Source organism: Medicago sativa, chromosome 6 (assembly GCF_051527215.1).
Source record: "Medicago sativa cultivar Bolivia chromosome 6, Bolivia_mono, whole genome shotgun sequence".
In the NCBI taxonomy this organism is placed as follows: Eukaryota; Viridiplantae; Streptophyta; class Magnoliopsida; order Fabales; family Fabaceae; genus Medicago; species Medicago sativa.
In genome coordinates this window covers 88,322,029-88,344,899 of record NC_140754.1, presented here as the reverse complement: position 1 = coordinate 88,344,899, position 22,871 = coordinate 88,322,029, and the positions used below count along the sequence as shown (strand labels likewise).

The following is a 22,871-nucleotide window of genomic DNA, read 5'->3' as shown; positions in this document are numbered from 1 at the left end:
AATAGTAGATTTTGAACAACATATAAGTGAGATGACACATATATTTAATGACTTAAGATTTTTTTGTGAAGATGTGGTGTGGCAATCTCACTTATATGGTTGCTTTTGACCTAATATGGTGATCTAACTCAATGTAGGTTCATCTGAAAGTCTGAACATTATCCCAAAATTATGATAAACTACTTTGTTAGGTATTGGATGACATTTGTTAATTTTTTATCTTAAATTTTAGTTATTGGTTGTTATTCAATTTCATGCTATATCTTTTATTTAACCTCTATTATTTCAAATTCATTCACTTTTGATCTTTTGTTGGATTTGACAATGAAAAATTGCATGTGTTTTGCTAATTTGACAAAATAAAGGGTTGTTGTATTTATTATTAAAACAATGTGACATTTTTTATTTAGTTTAATTTTTTGGTAAAATATATACTAAAAAATTTCGAACTCCTTCAACAAACTCGTAAATCACCAGGAATTCACTCTATTCTATATACTCTCATAGACAAAGCACAAACATTTCTTTTTTTTCTTATCATCTCTCTCATGTTTGAATTGCTTTTTTGTCTTCTATCTTTTTCTAATTTACTTTCTCTCTTCTCATGAATGAAAAGAATAAAAACATTCATCCATTAAATCACCACCAACCCACTTTTATAGCATGTTATGTTTTCTCTAATCTTATTTGGTCATTTTACCAGATTACAAATGTACAAAGTCTCACACGTAAAGGAGATATGTTAATAACTTAATATGTCATATATGAGTTAAAACTTCATATTGGATGCAAGAGTATGTGGTGAGAAACATATAAATGTGAAAACTTATATACCTAGTGCGTTAAAGATTAGGACGGATATGTGGTGTCAATTTCATCTTTGTGGTTACTCTTAGTCTAATGTGATTATCCATGAGAAGACTTTTGGTATTTGCTGGAAAGTAACCATGGAAAAATATTGATGTGTTACTTGAGCTGATAAATTACATATTTATTTAACATTTTAAATGATGTGGTATTTTTTTAATTAAGTAAAAAAGAAATGGTAAAAAGAAACGTCATATTAAACATTCCCTTAATTAAGGGGTGTGATCGTAAAGATAAGTGGTATACTTATTCAGTCATTTAAATTGAAAATAAATCATATTTACATCAAACTGAAGAAAATATCTATATTTACGATGATGTGTATTATTTATTTTTTTATGAACGATGATGTATATATACTTGTTAGTAAGCATTCCATTAAAATTCACCAAAAGAAAAATATGCTTGTTGGTGGACATATTCAAAACTATCAAATACATTTGAAAAAAAATAAAAGAATATATTTTGCATTGCGGATGTTTTTCTCACAAAGAAAACTTGTTATTTTTAATTTATTTATTTTTTATAAGTGAAAGTTTAGTGAGTCAGACTCCAAGGGCTCATCTGAATTAGAATAGATTTCGAGATTTATCGAGCTCTAATTGAGATACTTACGTACCACCCATCAAGAAGTTTTCACGTTAGCATTAAAAGCTAAACTCACGACAATTGAACCAAATCTTCATTGAGCAAGAATATATGTTTTTGATACTAAATGGGAGAAATCCATAAATTGAAAGTTGAATTAGGAAAACATGTTAGTACCACTTGAAAGACATTTATTTAACAAATTAGTAAACACCCACAATTAACATATATCGGCATAACTTGACCCAAAAAAAAACAAATATAGACATAATTGATTTTTTGTGTAAATGCTGATATAAAAACATTTAATTTAGAATAATCATCATGGACAATTTTAAATATTTATTTGAATATTTTGTTTTATAAAAATGAAATATCATAGCATGAAATGAGGTAGGAAATGAGAGACCATCATGTGTACTTTATATGTAATGTAAGACAAATGTTTATTATAAAGATAAAAATAAAAATATAAAGATCTGTAGTGTGATTGAGAATGTGCTTATATTGTCGATATATGTTGATTTAGTTGATAATAAATTGACTCCAGCCCTCATTAAAGTGTGAGTACAATCCTCAATACCGGCGTTAGGACATCCTCGATGGATAATACATTGTAATCTCTTTTTGATTCCTGAGGTTTTCTCTTTGGACTCAACTCACCTAAATAAGGAGAGATATTGACCAAAAGAAAAATCTCACCTAAATAAAATTATTAAAAAAAAAACGAATATGTTTTTTTAGGGGAAAAGATAGTATGTTTATATGAGTAAAAAAAGGAACATACTTGTATGGTGCGCTTTTTTCTTGTGCTATTTTTTATTGTTATAAAAACATTAAAATATATTAATTTCCAACTTTTATTCTGATGATATAATTCAATGCAAGGTTTTTCCTATATAATTTCTTTCCATTTGGAAAATACGTACACTTGATTTTATCAATGTCTATGATTGGCAAAAAAAAATGTGAAGACCAAATGTTGATTGCAATTAAATTGAAGAAATCAAATAAGAAAAAGGGGACAATAACCTTTACCGGTTTTCATGGAAAATAATTTCATTTCTTTTGCATAATGAGGAATGTTAGTAACACACATTTTAATATACATTTTTTAACACACTCTTTTGATTGGTTAAAACTCACTTGAGTTCCACCAAATTTATATGGGTCTCACATGATTTGGTGGAACCCGTGCAAATTGCAACCAATAAAAAAGGTATGTTGAAATGTGTGTGTTGCTATCATTTCTCTTTTTATAATACTACATTTATAGAGGTTTTGAAAGCTCATCTCATTCATTTTTATAGATAGTATACGATTTTTTTCTTAAATGTCTAGGCCTTTCATATTCTATATTACTTTTTTGGGTTCAAACATGCATATTCATTCGTTAGCAGTAACAAAAAACAAAATAAAAATTTCGTTAGCAAAAAAAAAAAACATGCATATTCATTCAATAATAATAAATGGTTTTAGCAAAGAGCATATACATTAATATACACGGTTTTGATTATATATATAATTTTTTTTTTTGCATTTACTATTATTTTGTTGCATACATTGATATACCATAAAAAAACTTGTAATATTCGGAAAAAAAAGAAAAGAATATTGTAGATAAATGCTAATTTTTTTTACATCATGTTCCTTTTTAAAGTGTTTGAATCTGTTTGGCTTGGAAATTATCATTGACATATGTTAACATTTGAATGTCTTATAATATAAGTGATGACACATATAAAATACACCCTCTGGTCACTAATATAAGCAAAGGTTTGATTTTTAGATTCATTCATTAAATGACGTATGTAGTCTATAATAAAGACTACATACGTCATTTAATGAATGAATCTAAAAATCAAACTTTTGCTTATATTAGTGACCGGAGGGTGTACAAATGTCTTTTTCAATTATTCATAACACATTCATAATAATATCCTTCATTTATTTGGTCAAACAAATAGCTTCCATATTTATCTTGCATGATTGATGCATTTATGTGTATCATTAATCATTTAGTAACAAAAGACATTTATCTTGCATGATTGATACATTTATGTGTATCATTTATCTTGTTATTCATAGACTTATTTAAAAATATAGTGGAAAAAATCTAATATGTTTTTTTGTTGTTGGGGTTAACCCTCCGGTCCCAGAGGAAAAGGACCCGGGTAATTCGAGCAAAGAGGAAATTAAAGTCTTAACAAAAATTATTTTTCTTGAATAATTCATCTTTTAGTAGAACTCATTAACCACTTTGAGTCCAATTAATTGTTTCAAATTTACAATTGTTTAAAACAATATTGGAGTTTTCTAAAAATGGTTGTTTTTTTGTACTTGTGTAAATAACAAATGATCAAGTTTATCAAAGCCTCATTCTTTAAAAAAAAAAAAGTTTATCAAAGCCTCCAAATAGATTGTACTACCTCTTTAAGATCGAAAATAATGTTGTGATGAAAAAACTAATCCGAACAAAATAAAAGTATTATACATATAAATGACATAATAAGAAACACCAAATCAATATCTGAACTAAAATATCTGAAGGTACACTATTCACACCGCATAATTTTATTTTTGTGTTAAACTAAAATTTTTGTTTGTAGTCATGTTTCGTTTGATAAGATCCAAGATTTGTAGCGCAACACCAAAGTAGGTCTTTCCTTCCTTCAAATCCTTCTCAAATTTATAGATCATATTTCTTCATGCAATAGCATGAATTTTGTTACCCTGAAAATGCAAATAGTTAATTAGAAGAAGAAAAAAAAAAGGAACTGGATAAAAAAAAATGAAGGAAAACTAAATACAGAATTTTCACACCTACATGCTATAACAAAAAGCACATAAATACAACCACAATGAAAAACAATCATAAAAAGTATACTCGAAACCTAAATTATGGACACAAAATGTCTTTTATTTTATGAGAGGAAGATGGTAGATGAAGATAGTGAAAAACAAATTGTCTATATATAGGAAAAAAATCATGTCAAGATCAATTTTGATTGGCTCATAAAATATAAATGAGTCATGATCTATTTTGATTGGTTAAGAAAAAAAATTATGAGTCATGATATGAAGATAATGAAAAACAAATTGTTTATATATAGGAAAAAAATCATGTCAAGATCAATTTTGATTGGCTCATAAAATATAAATGAGTCATGATCTATTTTGATTGGTTAAGAAAAAAAATTATGAGTCATGATCCATTCTAATTGGTTGATAAAAATATTAAATGCAATGGATACATAATACATAATACATAATTAAGTCAACTTTCTTGATCAAAGGTCTAATGCATTGCAAAAAATTTGTTTGAGGAGCATTAAATGGTAGAAGCAAAATGAGGCGCCACATGTACTTATGCTCATAGAAGTATGCTTTTGTATTATATAAAGATTTAAGAATTTAATAGAGTTAGAGATCTTTTTGAGATATTAATAAAGTTAGGGATCTATTTGAAAGTGCTCTACAAAGTCAGAGATTAATTTGATGGTTTACTAGATAAAAAAAATCCACAAATTTTACTTCAACGGACAAAAATACTTACTACACCGGACTTCATGGCCGAGTTTTCAATCCAACTCTTTCATTTGTACGTGAGTTTCGAATGATTATTATCATTTCGTCTATCTAAAAAAAAAATTAATAACGAGTTTTTTTTTACAAATCAATAACAAGTTTTAATTAATGTTTTTTTTACATAGTTTTAAATTTTCTTGTTGAGAAAAAAAAAGAGTTTTAATTTCATGTAAGAATTTTCGATCTTGAATAATGTATTCTATCAAATTAAATGAATGAATATCGTTTTGTAGTAAAAAAAAAAATGGTAACACTGAAACTTCATATACTTTTAAGTAAAAGAATAGAGATTTAAAAAATTCAATTATTTAATTGAACAAAGGTATCACCCGCACGCAATTTGGAAGATTAATTTCCACAAGTTAACCGAGATCATTTAATCCAACAAATGTTTTAACTTGGAAGATCAGAATTGGATGAGGTAATGTCTTTGTATGATGCCCTCTATGTTCCTTGAATCCTTATGTTCGCAACCTGTGAATCCCAACTCATGCATAAAAATCAGAAGCCATTATATCATTAACAACACCAATTGGATTCAGTTAAATTCAGATTCTTTCTCTGTGCAAATTGCAATCAGTCTCCCAGTGTCTTATCCTATCTACTACACCTCCTACAGCTCCTGAGTTTAACACTTTAACTGGAACTTACTCCTTGGTTCCCTTCCCTCAAATTCTTTTAGAATGCCAAGACTTGTTGCTAGTAGTTTGGTCTATAGCAGATGTGGTGCTGCAAATGAGAACATACTTCTATGCTCAATAATTAGTATGGATTATGCTTTGTCTACAAATGAACTTTGTTAGTTTGAATGTATTATACACGACTAGTTCAGTGGTCCACTTAAATATTGTAGGAAATAATGTCGGCATTGATATACAGGCAAGTGAATTCTTAAACTGAAGTGGTCGCGGCTGGCTACTGCAATGCAAAAAGGAGGAAGCGAACAATTGGTCACGTTCTCACGGGTAAAAGCAGATGCTACAGGAAATTTAAATGAATAATTCTTATAGTTTAAGATGTTTCAGGTGAATGCAGCAAGGTGCGATCGAAAAACCAAGACAATAAGAACTTAAAATAGAAGCTTATAATCAATAAGTTGATATCATTAGTCGTTAGATTCATGCACCATATATTAGGCCTTTAAGTAATTGATAGGCACACACATGAATGACTTTAGTAATCAGACCTTTATACGATGACTAGATTTAGAAGCCGAACTACTAAATAATTTACTTGTTTCTAAACTAACCAGAGCCATGATACAAGAGGTCAGACCAAATATTATGGATGACTACTTTGACTAGCATCAATTGTATATGCATTGAAGTTATAACTTATAAATCTAGAAATTCAGCAAACTTGGCAAATGACAAGAACATGTTAACAATATTGTTGTGTGATCTCAAGAGAGAAAAATAGAAAAACCAGCAATAAAAGAGAAATCATGAAGATGTTTACAACTAGCTTAGGGCAACATTCACTCAAACCAACTTTTTGCGAATCTATTGTCTGTCTGGCCTAAGAATCTCAAGCAACTAGTAACTCTCCCACTAGAAGTTGATATCAAAAGTGTTAAGTATCCAAATTTTATGGCAAGAACCACATTAATAAAACAGAGAATCAAATGAAAGCATTAGTGACTCAGCAGATTGAGAAAGAATTAAATGTTCATATCTGCCAATATTAAGGTCAGCATTGGTGAGGTATTTATTATTTTTTTTCAGCAAACCATCGGTGAGGAATTAGCTTAACATCAATTGAGATTTACAATTATTCAAGAATATTTTAGTTATGATTTATTTTTTACCAGAATATTAAAAGACTAATAGAATTCAAAAAGAACTGAGCATGAAGTATAAACATACTTCAGCTACAAGATGTCAAGTGAAGAAAATTAAATAAAAACAGATCATCCACTAAGTTAAACATGAATATGAACCTTACAACACATGACTTTTACCAAAAACTAAAGATGTAGTTAGCTTCCTGCAGAGTCCAGTTTCCTTTTTAAGTGGCAGTAAAAGCAAATAAATATTGGAACAGACCTCTAGCAATAACAATTCACAATAACAAACTCTAACTAGAAAGCATCTCACCTAGTTTTACTCTTTAGAACAGACCTCTAGCAATCATTTCACGAAGAAGTTTCACCGCCTTATCATTTTGGTCGCTTTCAAACAAAGCATGAATAAGAGTTTCATAAGTTACTGCATCAGGAGTGCAACCGCTGTCTTCCATTTTTGAGAGTAAGGACATTGCTTCATCGAAAAAACCCTCTTTGCAGAGCCCATTAATCATGACAGTATACATTCTAATATTTAAAGGGTAGCCCTTAAATAGAAGATCCTGATAAACACTTTTTGCATCCTTAAGTCTTCCATTTTTGCATAGTCCATTAACAAGTATAGTGTACGTACACATATCTGGCTGAATTCCTTCGTCTTTCATCTTTGTTAACAACGCAATTGCCTTGTCAACCTGATGGATTTTGCACAAAGCATCCAATAAAGAATTGTAAGTGATCACATCGGCAGGTTGACCTCTATTATGCATCTCATCTATAAGATCCCAAACATCAGAGATTATTCCCAATTTGAGAAGTCCATCAATAAGTGAATTGTATGTTACGGTATTAGGAGCCATGTTTTTTAAATGCATTTCCTTGAAAAGTTTCACAGCTTCATCCACCATTTTATTCTTACATAATCCGTTAATCATGACACTGTAGCTATGAACATTAGGAGTCACTCCCCTTAGAGAAAGAATGTTGAATACATGTTTGGCCTTGTTGACCTCTTTTACCAAGAAATGCCCATCCATCAAAGAAGTATAAGTAACAATATCAGGTTCCACACCTTGTTTTATCATAACAGATAACACACTTGTAGCTTTTTTGACCTCTCCTTCCTTACATAAACCATCAACCAATGTGTTAAGAGTAAAAACATTCGGACTGATGTTTTTCAACGGCATTTCATTTAACAAATCAACTGCTTCTTTCATTTGACCCACGATGAAAAGACCGTATATTAGAGTACTATAAGTGACAACATCGGGATTAATTTTCTTGACAATCATTTCAGAATATAGTAAGAGGGCGTCAGCGACAAGTTTATCCTTGCACAAACTATCAATGAGTGTATTGTACATTACCACATTTGGGTTCACCAAAAACCCCTCAATCTTTCTAAACAACTGCAAGGCAGCTTTAGTTTCTCCGGATTTACATAACCCGTTGATCAAGATTCCATAACTAACCTCATTAAGATGAAATCCTTTTGCTATAACATGATCATGAAAGTAAAGAGCTTTCCTAACCTCGCCATTAAGACAAAATCCTTTGATAAGTGTATTCAAGGTTACAGTATCCGGCTCATAACCGAGCTTAAGAATCTTACCGAATATAGAAAAAGCGAAATTGAGTTGATTCAAGTGGCAGAAAGAATTAATTAAGATGTTTAAAGTAACAATATTAGGTTGAATTCCTTTGATTTCCATTTGATGAGAAAATGAAATAACAGTGTTGAACTGATTCATCTTAACAAGGGAAGATAAAATCTTACCGAATTCGAAGATGGGTTGGGTAGGATTATTCATATGAAGAATGCGATTGAACGATGAAACGGCGTCGTCGACATTGGGGATGAATGAAGGAAGAGGTTGATTGAATGAGTAGAAGCGAAGGAAGAAAGTGGAGAATGGAAGAGAATTGAGAGCGTGCCTTGATCTCAATACAGAAATTGACATTGCTGTGTATGTGTTTGTGTTTTGGCCGCAATGAAAAAACCTTCGGCCTCAATTGTACCCAAAATCTTTATATTGTAGTATCAAAGAGTGCACCTAACATTTATCAGTGTTGCCCAGGTTAAGTATATATCATACTCTCTCGGTCTCTACATGTAAACACCTTTTTTTTTCCTTTCACATTTCTTAATAAATGTAGGTAAAATGCGTGGACGGATATCCACTAAGTATGTATTTGGTTTGGCGGCAGAGACAATTGATTTTGATATAATTGAGTTTGAGAGAATTAATTTTTGTTAAAAGTGAGTTTGATGTGAATTGATTTATGTTTGGATGTATTGACTTAAAAATGATTCTTTCGAGCTGATATTGTTTGGATAATTTGAATCAAAATTGATTTTGAATATACAATGACTAAATTATCCTTTTAATTGTATTTAAAACTAAATATCTCATTCTCATTTTAGATAATTATTTCATCATATCTAAAATCATAAATACCTTTTTATTGATTCATAAATTCATTTTAAAATGATATTAGTTTATAAGAGTTATTTTCAATTTTCTTTATCATTATTATTTTTAATAATAATAATAAAAAAATCAAGGGTGTCAAAAGAAGACGAAAAAAATTTTCACGTTACTCCATCAACACCCCTATCAAGGGTTTCTCCATTCTCCATCCCTTTCCCTTTCTCTCTCACACGCAACTCATCAGTCGACGTCACTCCATCAACACCCTCCGCGTTCACAATGCAAACCATCAACCGACTAATCTCCGTCACACGTCACGGCCTCGCAGGTAAAAGCAGATGCTGACAGGAAGTTTAAATGAATAATTCTTATAGTTTAAGATGTTTTCATGTGAATGCAGCAGGGTGCGATCGAAAAACCAAGACAGTAAAACCTGAAAATAGAAGCTTATAATCAATAAGTAGATATCATTAGTCGTTAGATTTATGCACCATATATTACGCCCTTAAGTAAATGACAGCCACACACATGAATGACTTTAGTATTAGAGACTGAGAAAGTAGACTGATATCTATATTTATAAAACCAATCACTAGTAAACCTTAAATAATTCCCTGGTGTTAAATCAAATACAGGTCTACCATCAAATTCAGAAACAAGCCAAGGATTCATCCATACAACCAACAAGCAACTGGGATCATATTCATGCCATTTCTCTTTGATGACTATTTTCGAAACCTTTTTCGCACAGGCCAGATTGATCAGTCTGACAAATATAATGACTAGGTAAAAGCTACTTTTGTTATGCAATTGGAAAGAACGGTATAGCCGCTTTTGCACTACAATATAATTATAAGCAAAAGCTGCTGAACAGAATTTGAATTTTCAAAACTGGGAGGGTTAAAAATGCAAATGAAATTTATAAGAAAAATGTATTTAATTGCTTAATCAGACCTCTATATATTGACTAGATTTAGAAGCCGAACTCCCAACTCATTTACTTGATTTTAAACTAACCAGAGCCTTGAAATTATAACTTACAAAATTAGCAATTCAGCAAACTTGGGAATTGGCAAGAACAAGAGTAAAAAATATGTAAACAATATTGTTGTGTGATCCCAAGAGAGAAAAATAGAAAAACCTACAATAAAAGAGAAATCATGAATATGTGTGTAACTAGCTTAGGGCAAAAACAACTTTTTGCGGATCTATGTTAGTCTGGCCTAAGAATCTCAAGCAACTAAGGACTCCCCCATTGGTGAAGTATTAGCTTAACATCAATTGAGATTTACAATTATTCAATAATATTTTTGTTATGATTTATTTTTTACTAGAACGGTAACACTCTGAGTTACAGAACATTAAAAGACTAATGTAATGCTAAAGGAACTTAGTATAAAGTATAAAAACATACTCCAGCTACAAAATGTCAAGAGAAGAAAAAATAAAATAAAACAGATCATCAATATGAACCTTACAACATATGACTTCAGCTGTAGTTAGCTTGCTGAAGAGTCCAATTTCCTATTTAAGTGGCAGTAAAAGCAAATAAATATTGGATGGTTGTTTTAAAATTCATTATAACAAAATGTAACTAGAAAACATCTTACCTAGTTTTACTCTTTAGAGTAGACCTCTTGCAATCATTTCACGAAGATGTTTCACCGCCTTATCATTTTTGTCGCTTTCAAACAAAGCACGGATAATATTTTCACAAGTTACACCATCAATAGTGCAACCGTTGTCTTCCATTTTTGAGAGTAAGGACAATGCTTCATCAAAAAACCCTTCTTTACAAAGCCCACTAATCATCACAGTATACATCCTAGCATTTAAATGATACCCTTTAATCGTAAGATCCCGATAAACTTCTTGTGCATCCTCAAGTCTTCCATTTTTGTCCATCGATAAGTAATATGTATGTGTACATATCTGATTCAATTCCCTGGTCTTTGATTTTTTCAATAATGCAATCGCCTTGTCAACCTGATGGTTTTTGCACAATCCATCAAATAAAGAATTGTAAGTGATTATGTTAGCTGGTTGACCTTTATCATGCATCTCATCGATAAGATCCCAAACATTTGATATTTCCCCTGATTTGCAAAGTCCATCAATAAGCGAATTGAATGTTATAGTATTAGGAGACATGTTTTTTAAATGCATTTCTTTGAAGAGATTCACAGCTTCATTCACCATTTTATTCTTACATAATCCGTTAATCATAACATTGTAGTTTTGAACATCAGGAGTCACTCCCCTTTGAGCGATAGTGTTTAATACATATGTGGCCTTAATATATAACTAAAACATATTTGAGGGCCTAGATTTGGAAACCTAAATAATAAATAAGGGATCTAGATCCCTAGTGCTTTAGTTTCCTTTCAAGTAGTGTCCGCCTTGCCTAGTCCAAGAAGACTTTTGTATACCAAGACTAGCAAATTGAGAGGATTCAAAAGTCCCACAAATTCCCACAAATTTGAACTTATAACAATACACTAACATGTAAACCAATCTGCTGTAGGATCAAAACCAACAAAACATTTCAAAAGTCAAATTTATAAGAAACCAATGTTCATCGACAGATTGACAAACAGATAGCATTAAGATTTTAAGTGGCTGCTCCTTCCTCATATTCTCAACCACGTTGACTTTGCTTACTCTAAGTAGTTAGTTCTCTAATACAGAACATATATTCCTTAGCTGGTTTTCTGTTACTGATATGCATCTATATAAATAGGTACCGCACTGTTTTTACATCATAACAATAATATACAAAGTTCAGATTCATATCAAATAGAGAGTCAAGAATAAGAGATAAAACAGTTCAAAATATGCAAAACAATTATACATAGTAAAACCATAAGTGAGGTCCTAAATTTAGAGAGCTAAACAATAGTAAAAAAAAGGACCTAAAGAAGAATATACTATGAGAGTTGAAATTACGGTTTAATTAGAAAAAAGAAAATTAGAAACATATCAATACATCAACAGAGTCATCCTACCAGGGATAATAAAGTCACAGAAATCTATTTCATTTTTTATCTGATAAAGTGCCTTATAAAAGTTCACCAGAAGTTGCACAGACAAATATCGCTAAAATTTTAACCTTTATTAAAGTATCAGATAATCTTTATCTACCCATCGTAGGAGTGACGAAAAACCCAGAAAATGTGATATGCAAGTAGATCAGCCTGAAAAATATATGAATGTTAAAGTGTCATAGACCGTTAACAAAAAGTGATATAAGAACATCACCACTATATAGTACGACGCCAACACACATGAAAAACTACGAATCAGTACGTGTTGCACTTTAATTGAATACACAGATGTTTTAGCGGAAATCGCAGACAGTCAAAGTTCAAATACCAAAAAACAACTTCGTCTTTTCTTCATTGGATGTCTCTCTCTTATTAAGTATCATTTTCCTATAAGAAACAAGTATGTTGCATCTATGTAGATATAATTGGTTCAATACCCTTACATGTAATTATCCATGGATATGTAAATATAATTAATTCAATACCCTTATAGTAACTGATATGCACATCAATATATAGTTTCTAATTGGAATAATTAAACCAGGAAAGTAGACTGTTACCTATACTGTCAAAAATCAAAGCTAATCTATCATTGTTGAACCTTAACTAATGTTGTCAACCTTTTATCCGCAAATAGACATCATAACTCCATAATTTCAATTGTTAGATACAACCAATTTATAATTGCCTAATATAAAAGGTAAAATAGTTGTATATAATTGGTTATGTACTTATGAGTTTTATACATACACAATAAAGTTATACATACATACTTTATATTCTAATCTGAGAATTGGGGAGGTATTAGCTGAATATCAATTGAGAGTTACCAATATTCTATATTATTATTATGATTTACATCTGACAATAACAATAATTGTTTGACTCACTAAAACTTAAAATACTAAAAGAATGATAACATAACTAACTGAGTATTTGCCAACTCATATATCAAGATGTCAAGTCAATCAAAATAAGCAAAAACAGATCACTGGTCATCCATTATTGTTGTCCCAAAAATAAAATGGTAGTTAGCTAGTTGTGTAGTCTATTTTCCTTTTTATGTGTGACAATAAAAGGAAATAAAGAATGGGTTGTCGTATTCAAATTCAAAATAAAAAATTGTAATTAGGAAGTAACACACCTAGTTTTACTCTTAAAGTAGACCTCTACCAATCATTTCATGAAGAATCTTCTCTGCCTTATCATTCTTGCGGTTTTTGAACAAAGCACGAAAAATAGTTTCATAAGTTACAACATCATGAGTCAAACCACTGTCTTCCATTTTTGACATCAAGGACAATGCTGCATCAAACAAACCCTCTCTACAAAGCCCAATGATCATAACATTATATGTGCAAACATTTAAATGATATCCATTAATTAGAAGTATCTGAAAAACTTCTCACGCCTCCATAAGTCTACCACAGTTGCACAGTCGGTGAATTAATATATTGTATGCGTACATATTTGGCTCAACTCCCAAGTCCTTCATTTTCGTAAATAATGCAATTGCCTTGTCAAAATTATGGTTTCTGCACAAACCGTCTATTAAGGAAGTGTATGTGATCACATTAGCTGGTTGACCTCTATCGTGCATCTCATCTATAAGATACCAAGCATCAGCGATTCTTCTAGATTTGCACAGCCTGTCAATTAATATATTGTATGTGTACACATTTGGCTCAACTCCCAAGCCCTTCATTTTCGTAAATAAAGCAACTGCCTTGTCAAGATTATGGTTTTTGCACAAACCGTCTATTAAGGAAGTGTATGTGACCACATTAGCTGGTTGGCCTCTATCGTGCATCTCATCTATAAGATACCAAGCATCAGCGATTCTTCCAGATTTGCACAGTCTGTCAATAAATATACTATATGTGTAGACATCTGGCTTAACTCCCAAGTCCTTTATTTGCATTTCATCGATAAGATACCAAACATCAGAGATTCTCCCCGATTTGCAAAGCCCGTCAATAAGGGAATTGTATGTTATAGTATTAGGAGTCATACTTTTGGAATGCATTTCTTTAAAGAGAATCACAGCTTCATCCACCATTTTAACCTTACATAATCCATTAATCATAACACTGTAGCTATAAACACTAGGAGTCACTCCCCTTTGAGCAAGTGTATCGAATACATATGTGGCCTTATTCACTTCTTTAACCAAGAAATACCCATCCATCAAAGAATTATAAGTAACAACATCAGGTTCCACATGTTGTTTTATCATAAGAGTCAAAACACTTTTAGCTCTTTTCACCTCTCCTTCCTTACAAAAACCATCAACCAATATATTGAAGGTATACACATTGGGGTTGGTGTTTTTGAATATCATTTCATTGAACAAATCAACTGCTTCTTTGAATTGACCAACAATGCAAAAACCATTTATTAAACTATTGTAAGTGAAAACATTAGGAAAAACTCTCTTGAGAATCATTTCAGAATATAAATCAAAGGCATCACGTACGAGTTTATCTTTACACAAACTATCAATGATTGCAGTATACATTATCACATCAGGTCTAACCAATAATAACCCTTCAATCTTTCTAAGCAACTGTAGGGCAGTTGTTGTTTCTCCGGATTTACATAACCCGTTGATCAAGGTCCCATAACTAACATGATTAAGATGAAATCCCTTTCCTATAACATCGTCATGAAAGTAAAGAGCTTTCTTAACTTCACCATTAAGACAAAGACCGTTGATAAGTGTAGTTAACGTTACAGTATTCGGCTCATAACCAAGTTTAAGAATCTTACCCAATATAGAAAAAGCAAAATTGATTTGACCCAGATGGCAAAAACAATTAATCAAGATGCTTAAAGTATAAATGTCAGGTTGAATTCCTTTAAGGTCCATTTGTTGAGAAAAATAAATAGCAGTAGGGTAATGATTCAACTTAGCAAGAGAAGATAAAATTTTGTTAAATTCGAAAATGAGAGGGTTATTGATACGGAGAATGCGATTGAACGAGGAAACAGCATCATCAACATTGTCAATGAACGAAGGAAGAGGCTGAATGTGTAATCGACGATGAAGAAACGAATTGAGAGACGAGTAGGGGTGTTCAAAATATTCAGTTAACTGAACCAAACTACTAACTGAACTGTATTGAACCATATTTTAACTGAACCACTTAAACCAGTTTTGAACTGAACCATTTTATAAATACCAATTTAAGTTCAGTTTAAAACCAGTTTTGAACCGGTTTAAGTTTATGAACCGTTTTTCTAAATCTTCTGAATGATAAAAAAAAAACTATGTTATTCAAAAACATAAAAAAAAAAATCTCTCTCAAGTTATAAAACCAGTACTGCCGTCCCTGTTTCTTCTCCGGCCAACTTGAATTATCCGGCGCGGTGGCCGGTGGTGGCACCACCGCGCCGGAGTTTTAAACTCCGTTTTTTTTTTAATTTCTTTACAATTTTAAAACCCTCTCCTCATTCTCTATTCAAATATCCAAACAAAAACACAAAAGGATGAACAAAACGAACTAGATCTACGAGTAAATCAACGAAGAAGAAGAAATGAAATGCTACCTTCCTTGATTCTGGACGGTTTGTTCTTCTCTTTCGTGTGTCTTTCTCCTTCTTCTTCACGTTCTCCTCTCTTTTTCGCGTTTGGCTCGGATCCGGTTTGTACTCGTTCTGATTCCGACACTTCTTCTTATTGCAGTTTCAACTCAGATCCGAGTTCCGTGCCTCTTCTCATCACGTTCTAAAATGGATGATGAAATGGGTTCAAAACTGTAAACCGGTTCTGAACCGGTTCTGAACCGAACTGGAACTGGTTTGAAAAATTAACCAGTTTTTTTTAAAGTGGTTTTAAAAACTGAATTGTATCCATTAATGTGGTTCAGTTCCAATGCAGTTTAGAATCATGAACACCCCTAGAGACGAGTACCTTAACAGTGATAACTTCTTCATAGTGAGTTTGGCTGCAACGATTGTGAATGCCGTTTCTATACACTGGCAGTGTATACGGATTTTGGATTTGGAATCAGTTTTACCAGAAGAACGAACGATTCTTGATGATGCCAAGTTTAATAGAGCTAGGCTTCTTTTTCAAATATTAATAAAAGGCTGGTGATTTCTCAAGAAAAAAAAAAAATCCACAACTTTTAGTTATATAAGAACGTCACGAGTTTCAAATGATTATTATCATTTCGTCTATTTATAAATAATGAAAATTAATAACGATTTATAAATAATGAAAATTAATAACAAGTTTCAATTATTATTAATTTTTTTGACAAAGTTGTTCTCATGAACTTAACCTAGAGCCAATGCATAACATATACAAATGTTGGGGATCAAATTCTGGCCATCACAAAAAAATTTAAAAAATAATTTTGACAAAGTTTTAAATTTTCTTTTTGAGTAAAAAAAATTGAGTTTTAAATTTATGCAAGTATTTTCGAGCAACCCTCGCACAAACAGAAAATGTGAGTATCTCTACGATTCAAACTTTGATTCATCACGTGATATGACACTAGCACATTCACCCAGACTCAACTTCCTTGGTAATTTGATGTTTGTGTGTGGGATAAAAAAAATATAAATGATTATTTTTCTTTCGTAGGTTTATCATGGGAATGTCATGTAATTGTATTTGAGGCATTTTCAACTATAACTGTGATCATCTCTCTAAATTTGGATTCATTTTCTAGTCATAACGTTGTGAGAGACTGATCACTCCTATTATAGATGATACTAGCGTCAAGACGAGAAAAAACATGTCCATCTTTCCACGTTTACTAACTAAAATAATAGTAATTATAAAATTTTATCTTATTATTTAGAAAAATTAAATTATTTTATAGGTAAAATAATGATAAAATAAAATATATTTTTTTAGCAACAGTTAAACTTGAAAGAAAAAAAAGTAACACATGTGAATCCCACATGTTAACTGAGATTGTGGTATGATGCCCTCTATGTTCACAGTCTGTGACCATCTGACAACACAAATTCTAGGACAAATTCAATCCAAAAATTAGAAGCCTTTTTCATCATTAAGAACACCAATTGGATTCAGTGTAATTCAGGTTCTTTCTCTGTGCAAATTGCAATTAGCTTCCCAGTGCCTTATCCTGAGTTTAACTAGAACTTACTCCATGGTTCCCTTCCCACAAATTCTTTTAGAATGCCAAGACTTGTTGCTAGTAATGTGGTGATGCAAATGTGAACATACTTCTATGCTCAATAATTTGTATGGTAATATTATGCTTTGTCTACAAATGAACTGTGTTAGTTTGAATGTTTTTATACATGACTAATTCAGGGGTCCACTTAAATATTGTAGGAAATAATGCCGGCATTGATATACAGGAAATTGAATTCTTAAACTGAATTGGTCTGATCAAAAAAGGTGGAAGCAAACAATTGGTCACGGCCTCACGAGTAAAAGCGGACGCTGACAGGAAATTTAAATGAGTAATTCTTATAGTTTAAAGATGTTTTCATGTGACTGCAACAGGGTTTGATCGAAAAACCAAAACAGTAAGACCTTAAAATAGAAGCTTATAATCAATAAGTTGATATCATTAGTCGTTAGATTTATGCACCATACATTAAGCCCTTAATTAATTGACAATCACACACATGAATGACTTTAGTATTAGAGACTGAGAACGTGGACTGATATCTATATAAAATTTCAAAGCAACTGTGATCATATTCATGCCATTTCTCTTTGATGACAAGCCAGATTGATCAGTTAGACAAAATCTGGCAATCAACACAGTTTTCTAGGCTACAAGAAATTGGCTTTTGTACTAAACCCCTTGGCTGCTTTTCCAATCAAACAGAATGATAAACACTCATAAAGAATTCAGTTAACAGAAATTGGAGGGATAAACATGCAACTGCATTTTTTTTAAAAATTATACAGCTGCATAATTATAGTTTTATAGACTAGCTTCAGACATTTTATTATTAGACTTAAAACAGATTAGAGTCTTGACGATCAGAACTCGATCGGTTTGTTATGCAAGTGGAAAGAACGGTATAGCCGATGAACAGATTTTGGATTTCCGACACTGGGGGTTAAAAATGCAAATGAAATTTATAAGAAAAATGTATTTAATTGATTAATTAGACCTCTATACGTTGACTAGGAAGCCGAACTACCAACTAATTTACTTGATTCTAAGCTAACCAGAGCCTTAACACAAGAGGTCAGACCAACAACTATGGAGAACTACTTTGACCAACAATGGATGATAAAGTAATTTTCTACATTTGAGACGAGTTTGAGTATAAGTTTGGGGTGGGTACCTATATCTCCGTTACCCGTCCCATACATTTGTTTTGAAATCGGAGAAAATCCAGACTCATACTCAAACCCAATCAAAGCAGGGAAAACCTGTCAAATCGGCATGGATTTGGGCAGGTAACCGTAGGTACTGGTCATGCCTAAAAGTAATTGTATTTGAGGCATTGTCAACAATAAATGTGATCACCTCTTTGAATTTTGGATTCATTTTCTGTTCATCATGTTGTGACTGATCATTCCAATTATAAATGATACTAGCATCAAGACGAGAAATAACATGTCCATCTTTCCACGTTTATTAATTAAAATAATAGAAGTTATAAGATTTTATTCAATTATTTGGAAAAATTAAATGATTTTATTGGTAAAAAATGATAAAATAAAATACATTTTTTTAGCAAAAGATAAAATTGAAAGAAAAAAGGTAACACTAAAACTTCATATACTTTAAGTAAAAAATAAAGATTTAAAAAAATCCACAAAATTGAATAAAGGTATCATCTACCTGCAACTTGAGATTCATTTGGACTAATCTCCACAAATTAACTGAGATTCATTTAATCCAACAAATGTGTTAACTGAGATGCCCTCTATGTTCCTTGAATCCTTATAATCCCAGCTCATGCATAAAATTCTTTTCCAATATGGTATTTGGACTTGTAACTATCTGACAACACAAATTGCAGGACAAATTTAATCCAAAATCAGAAGCCATTATATCATTAACAACACCAATTGGATTCACTTCAATTCAGGTTCCCTTCCCACAAATTCTTTTAGAATGCCAAGACTTGTTGCTAGTAATTTGGTCTTTAGCAGATGTGGTGATGCAAATGACAAGAAATTTAAATGAGTAATTCTTATAGTTTAAGATGTTTTCATGTGAATGCAGCAAGGGCGTGATCAATAAGTTGATATCATTAATCGTTAGATTTAGGCACCATATATTAGGCCTTAAGTAATTGACAGGCACACACATGAATGACTTTAGTATTAGAGACTGAGAAAGTAGACTGATATCTATATTTATAAAGTTCCGAAGAAAACAATCATTAGTAATCCTTAAATAATTCCCTAGCGTTAATCCACATACAGGTTTACCATCAAACTCAGAAACAAGCTAAGGATTAAGCATACAAACAACAAGCACCTTCAATCATATTCATGCCATTTCTCTCTGATGATTGTTTTCAAAATCTTTTTCGCACAAGTCGGATTGATCAGTTAGACAAAATCAGGCAATCACCACATTTTTCTAGCTTAAGAAATCACACTCAAAGGGTATAGGAAACTGGCATTTTCTCAAACTCATCATTTGAAACCAATGATATAACAGTTTGTACTAAACCTCTTAGCTGCTTTTCCAATCAAACAGAATTCAGTTAACAGAAATCGGGAGGGATAAACATGCAACTGCATTTATAAAAGATAATTATACAGCTGCATAATTGTAGTTTTATAGACTAGCTTCAGACATTTTATTAGACTTAAAATATATTAGAGTCTTGACGATCATAACTCAGTTTGTTATGCAATTGGAAAGAACCGTATAGCTGCTTTTGAAATCACATATAATGATAGGCAAAAGCTGCTGAACAGAAGTTGGATTTCCGACACTGGGAGGGTTAAAAATACAAATGAAATTTATAAGAAAATGTATTTAATTGATTAATCAGACCTCTATACGTTGACTAGATTTAGAAGCCGAACTACCAACTAATTTACTTGATTCTAAACTAACAGAAGCCAAAACACAAGAGGTCAGACCAACAATTATGGAGAACTACTTTGACTAGCATTAGTTGTATATGCATTGAAGTTGTATAACTTATAAAACTAGAAATTCAGCAAACTTGGGAATTGGCAAGAACAAGAATGAAGAACATGTAATCAATATTGTCCTGTGATCACAAGAGAGAAAAATAGAAGAACCTGCAATAAAAGAGAAATCATAAAGATGTCTCTCAAACCAACTTTTTGCGCATAAGAATCTCAAGCAACTAGTAAATCCCCCACTCAGCAGATTGAGAAAGAGTTCATGTTCAATTTTTTTTTCATATTCTAAGGTAAGCATTGGTGAGGTATTAGCTTAACATCAATTGTGATTTACAATTATTCAATAATATTTTTGTTTTGATTTATTTTTTACTAGAATAGTAACACTGAGTTACTGAACATTAAAAGACTAATGTAATGCTAAAAGACTGAGTATAAGGTGTAAACATACGGCAGCTATAAAATGTCAAGAGAAGAAAAAAATAAAATAAAACAGATCATCCACTATTGTTGTTACAACATCAATATGAACCATACAACACATGACTTCAGCAGTAAATAGCTTGCTGAGGATTTCAATTTCCTTTTTAAGTGGCAGTAAAATTCATAATAACAAATTGTAACTAGAAAACATCTTACCTAGTTTTACTCTTTAAAGTAAACCTCTAGCAATCATTTCATGAAGAAGTATCGCCGCCTTAACCTTTCTATTGCTTTCAAACAAAGCACGAATGATAATTTCATAAGTTACACCATAAAGAGTGCACCCATTGTCTTCCATTTTTGAGAGTAAGGACAATGCTTCATCAAAAAACCCTTGTTTACAAAGCCCATTAATCATCACAGTAGATATCCTAGCATCTAAATGATAGCCCTTATTCAGAAGAACCTGATAAACCTCTTGTGCATCCCTAAGTCTTCCATTTTTGCACAGTCCATCAACAAGTATAGTGTATGTATAGATATTTGGCTGAATTCCTTGGTTCTTGATCTTCGTAAACAATGTGATTGCCTTGTCAACATGATGGTTTTTGCATAATCCATCTAATAAAGAACTGTAAGTGATAATGTTTGCTGGTTGACCTCTATCATGCATCTCATCTATAAAATCCCAAGCATCAGATATTCTCCCTGATTTGCAAAGTCCATCAATAAGGGAATTGTATGTTACAATGTTAGGAACCATATTTTTGGAATGCATTTCTTTGAAGAGATTTACTGCTTCATCCACCATTTTATTCTTACATAATCCGTTAATCATGACACTGTAGCTCTGAACATCAAGAGCCACTCCCCTTCTAGCAATAGTGTTGAATACAAATGTTGCCTTGTTCACTTCTTTAACCAAGAAACACCCATCCATTAAAGAACTATAAGTAACAATATTGGGTTTCACGCCTTGTTTTATCATAACAGCCAACACGTTTCTAGCTTTTTTCACCTCTCCTTCCTTACATAAACCATCAACCAATATATTGAAGGTATACACATCGGGGTTGTTGTTTTTGAGTATCATTTCATTGAACAAACCAACTGCTTCTTTGAATTGACCCACAATGCAAAATCCATAGATTAAACTATTGAAAGTGACGACATTAGGATAAATTTTCTTAACAATCATTTCAGAATATAAATCATAGGCGTCAATTACGAGTTTATCCTTACAGAAACTATCAATGATTGCACTGTACATTATCACATCAGGTTTAACCAATGATAACCCTTCAATCTTTCTAAGCAACTGTAGAGCAGCTCTTGTTTCTCCGGCTTTACAAAACCCGTTGATCAATGTCCCATAACTAACCTCGTTAAGATGAAATCCTTTTATTAGAACTTCATCATGAAAGAGAAGTGCTTTCCTAATTTGACCATTAAGACAAAGACCTTTGATAAGTGTAGTTAAAGTTACAGTGTTAGGCTCATAACCTAGCTTAAGAATCTTACCCAATATAGAAAATGCAAAATTGATTTGACCCAGATGGCAAAAACAATTAATCAAGATGCTTAAAGTATATATGTCAGGTTGAATTCCATTGAGTTCCATTTGATGAGAGAATGAAATAGCAGTGTTGAACTGATTCATCTTAACAAGGGAAGATAGAATCTTACCGAATTCGAAGATGGGTTGGGTAGGGTTCATGTTGGGAATGAATGAGGGAAGAGATTGAATGTGTAATTGACGAATAATAAACGAATTAGGAGTTGCGTACCTTAACAGTGATGACCTTGTCATAGTGTGTTTGGTTGCAATGATTGTGAATGCATTTCTAACCACTGACAGTGTGAATGAATTTTGGATTTAGTTTCTAAAAGAATGGTGAATTTAGTGGATTCAGTTTACCAAAAAAGAACGATAGTATAATGGGTTTTACATTTTTTTTTTTTTTTTTAAAGTAATGGGTTTTACCTTTTTATTTTTCTTCTATAAAAGGCTTGAAAACTTTGACAATTTTATTTTTATTTTTTATGATTTAACTTTTTTAGACTTTGATTCATCACAAGGT

At 31.6% G+C, this 22,871-nt stretch overlaps 3 protein-coding genes across 6 annotated transcripts; all 3 read right to left on the bottom strand.

Annotated features, from left to right (window-relative positions):
* Positions 1-6,921: 6,921 nt before the first annotated feature.
* On the bottom strand, positions 6,922-8,958 carry LOC146917919 (uncharacterized). Its single transcript, XM_085716677.1, has one exon. It carries the CDS (start codon positions 8,788-8,790, stop codon positions 7,153-7,155), a length of 1,638 nt encoding a protein of 545 aa, XP_085572803.1. The 5' UTR covers positions 8,791-8,958; the 3' UTR covers positions 6,922-7,152.
* A 1,732-nt stretch (positions 8,959-10,690) lies between these two features.
* LOC146917918 (uncharacterized) lies at positions 10,691-15,435 on the bottom strand. The gene is made up of 2 exons (XM_085721957.1): positions 13,949-15,435; positions 10,691-11,161 (listed from the first exon to the last, which is right to left on the bottom strand). The coding sequence occupies exons 1-2, from the start codon at positions 15,433-15,435 to the stop codon at positions 10,885-10,887; spliced, it is 1,764 nt and encodes a 587-aa protein (XP_085578083.1). The 3' UTR covers positions 10,691-10,884.
* A 1,694-nt stretch (positions 15,436-17,129) lies between these two features.
* LOC146917917 (uncharacterized) lies at positions 17,130-22,686 on the bottom strand. 4 transcript variants are annotated; one of them, XM_085716676.1, is made up of 3 exons: positions 22,578-22,686; positions 21,007-22,166; positions 17,130-19,258 (listed from the first exon to the last, which is right to left on the bottom strand). In XM_085716676.1, exons 1-2 carry the CDS (start codon positions 22,598-22,600, stop codon positions 21,020-21,022), a joined length of 1,170 nt encoding a protein of 389 aa, XP_085572802.1. In that variant the 5' UTR covers positions 22,601-22,686; the 3' UTR covers positions 17,130-19,258; positions 21,007-21,019. The 4 variants fall into 4 exon arrangements, with proteins under 4 accessions (XP_085572802.1, XP_085572799.1, XP_085572800.1 ...); XM_085716673.1 differs by having other exon boundaries at positions 21,007-22,686; XM_085716674.1 differs by lacking the exon at positions 17,130-19,258 and having other exon boundaries at positions 20,829-22,226.
* Between the last annotated feature and the right edge of the window lie 185 nt (positions 22,687-22,871).

What these genes read in the sequence shown, in the direction of transcription:
- LOC146917919 (XM_085716677.1), bottom strand. Translation starts at nt 8,790, where the DNA reads ATGTCAATTTCTGTATTGAGATCAAGGCACGCTCTCAATTCTCTTCCA.
- LOC146917918 (XM_085721957.1), bottom strand. Translation starts at nt 15,435, where the DNA reads ATGGTTCAATACAGTTCAGTTAGTAGTTTGGTTCAGTTAACTGAATAT. An exon ending in ATATTAATTGACAGGCTGTG is followed by an intron (nt 11,162 to 13,948) that starts CAAATCTAGAAG and finishes CTTATCGATGGA; the next exon opens with CAAAAATGGAAGACTTGAGG.
- LOC146917917 (XM_085716673.1), bottom strand. Translation starts at nt 22,600, where the DNA reads ATGACAAGGTCATCACTGTTAAGGTACGCAACTCCTAATTCGTTTATT.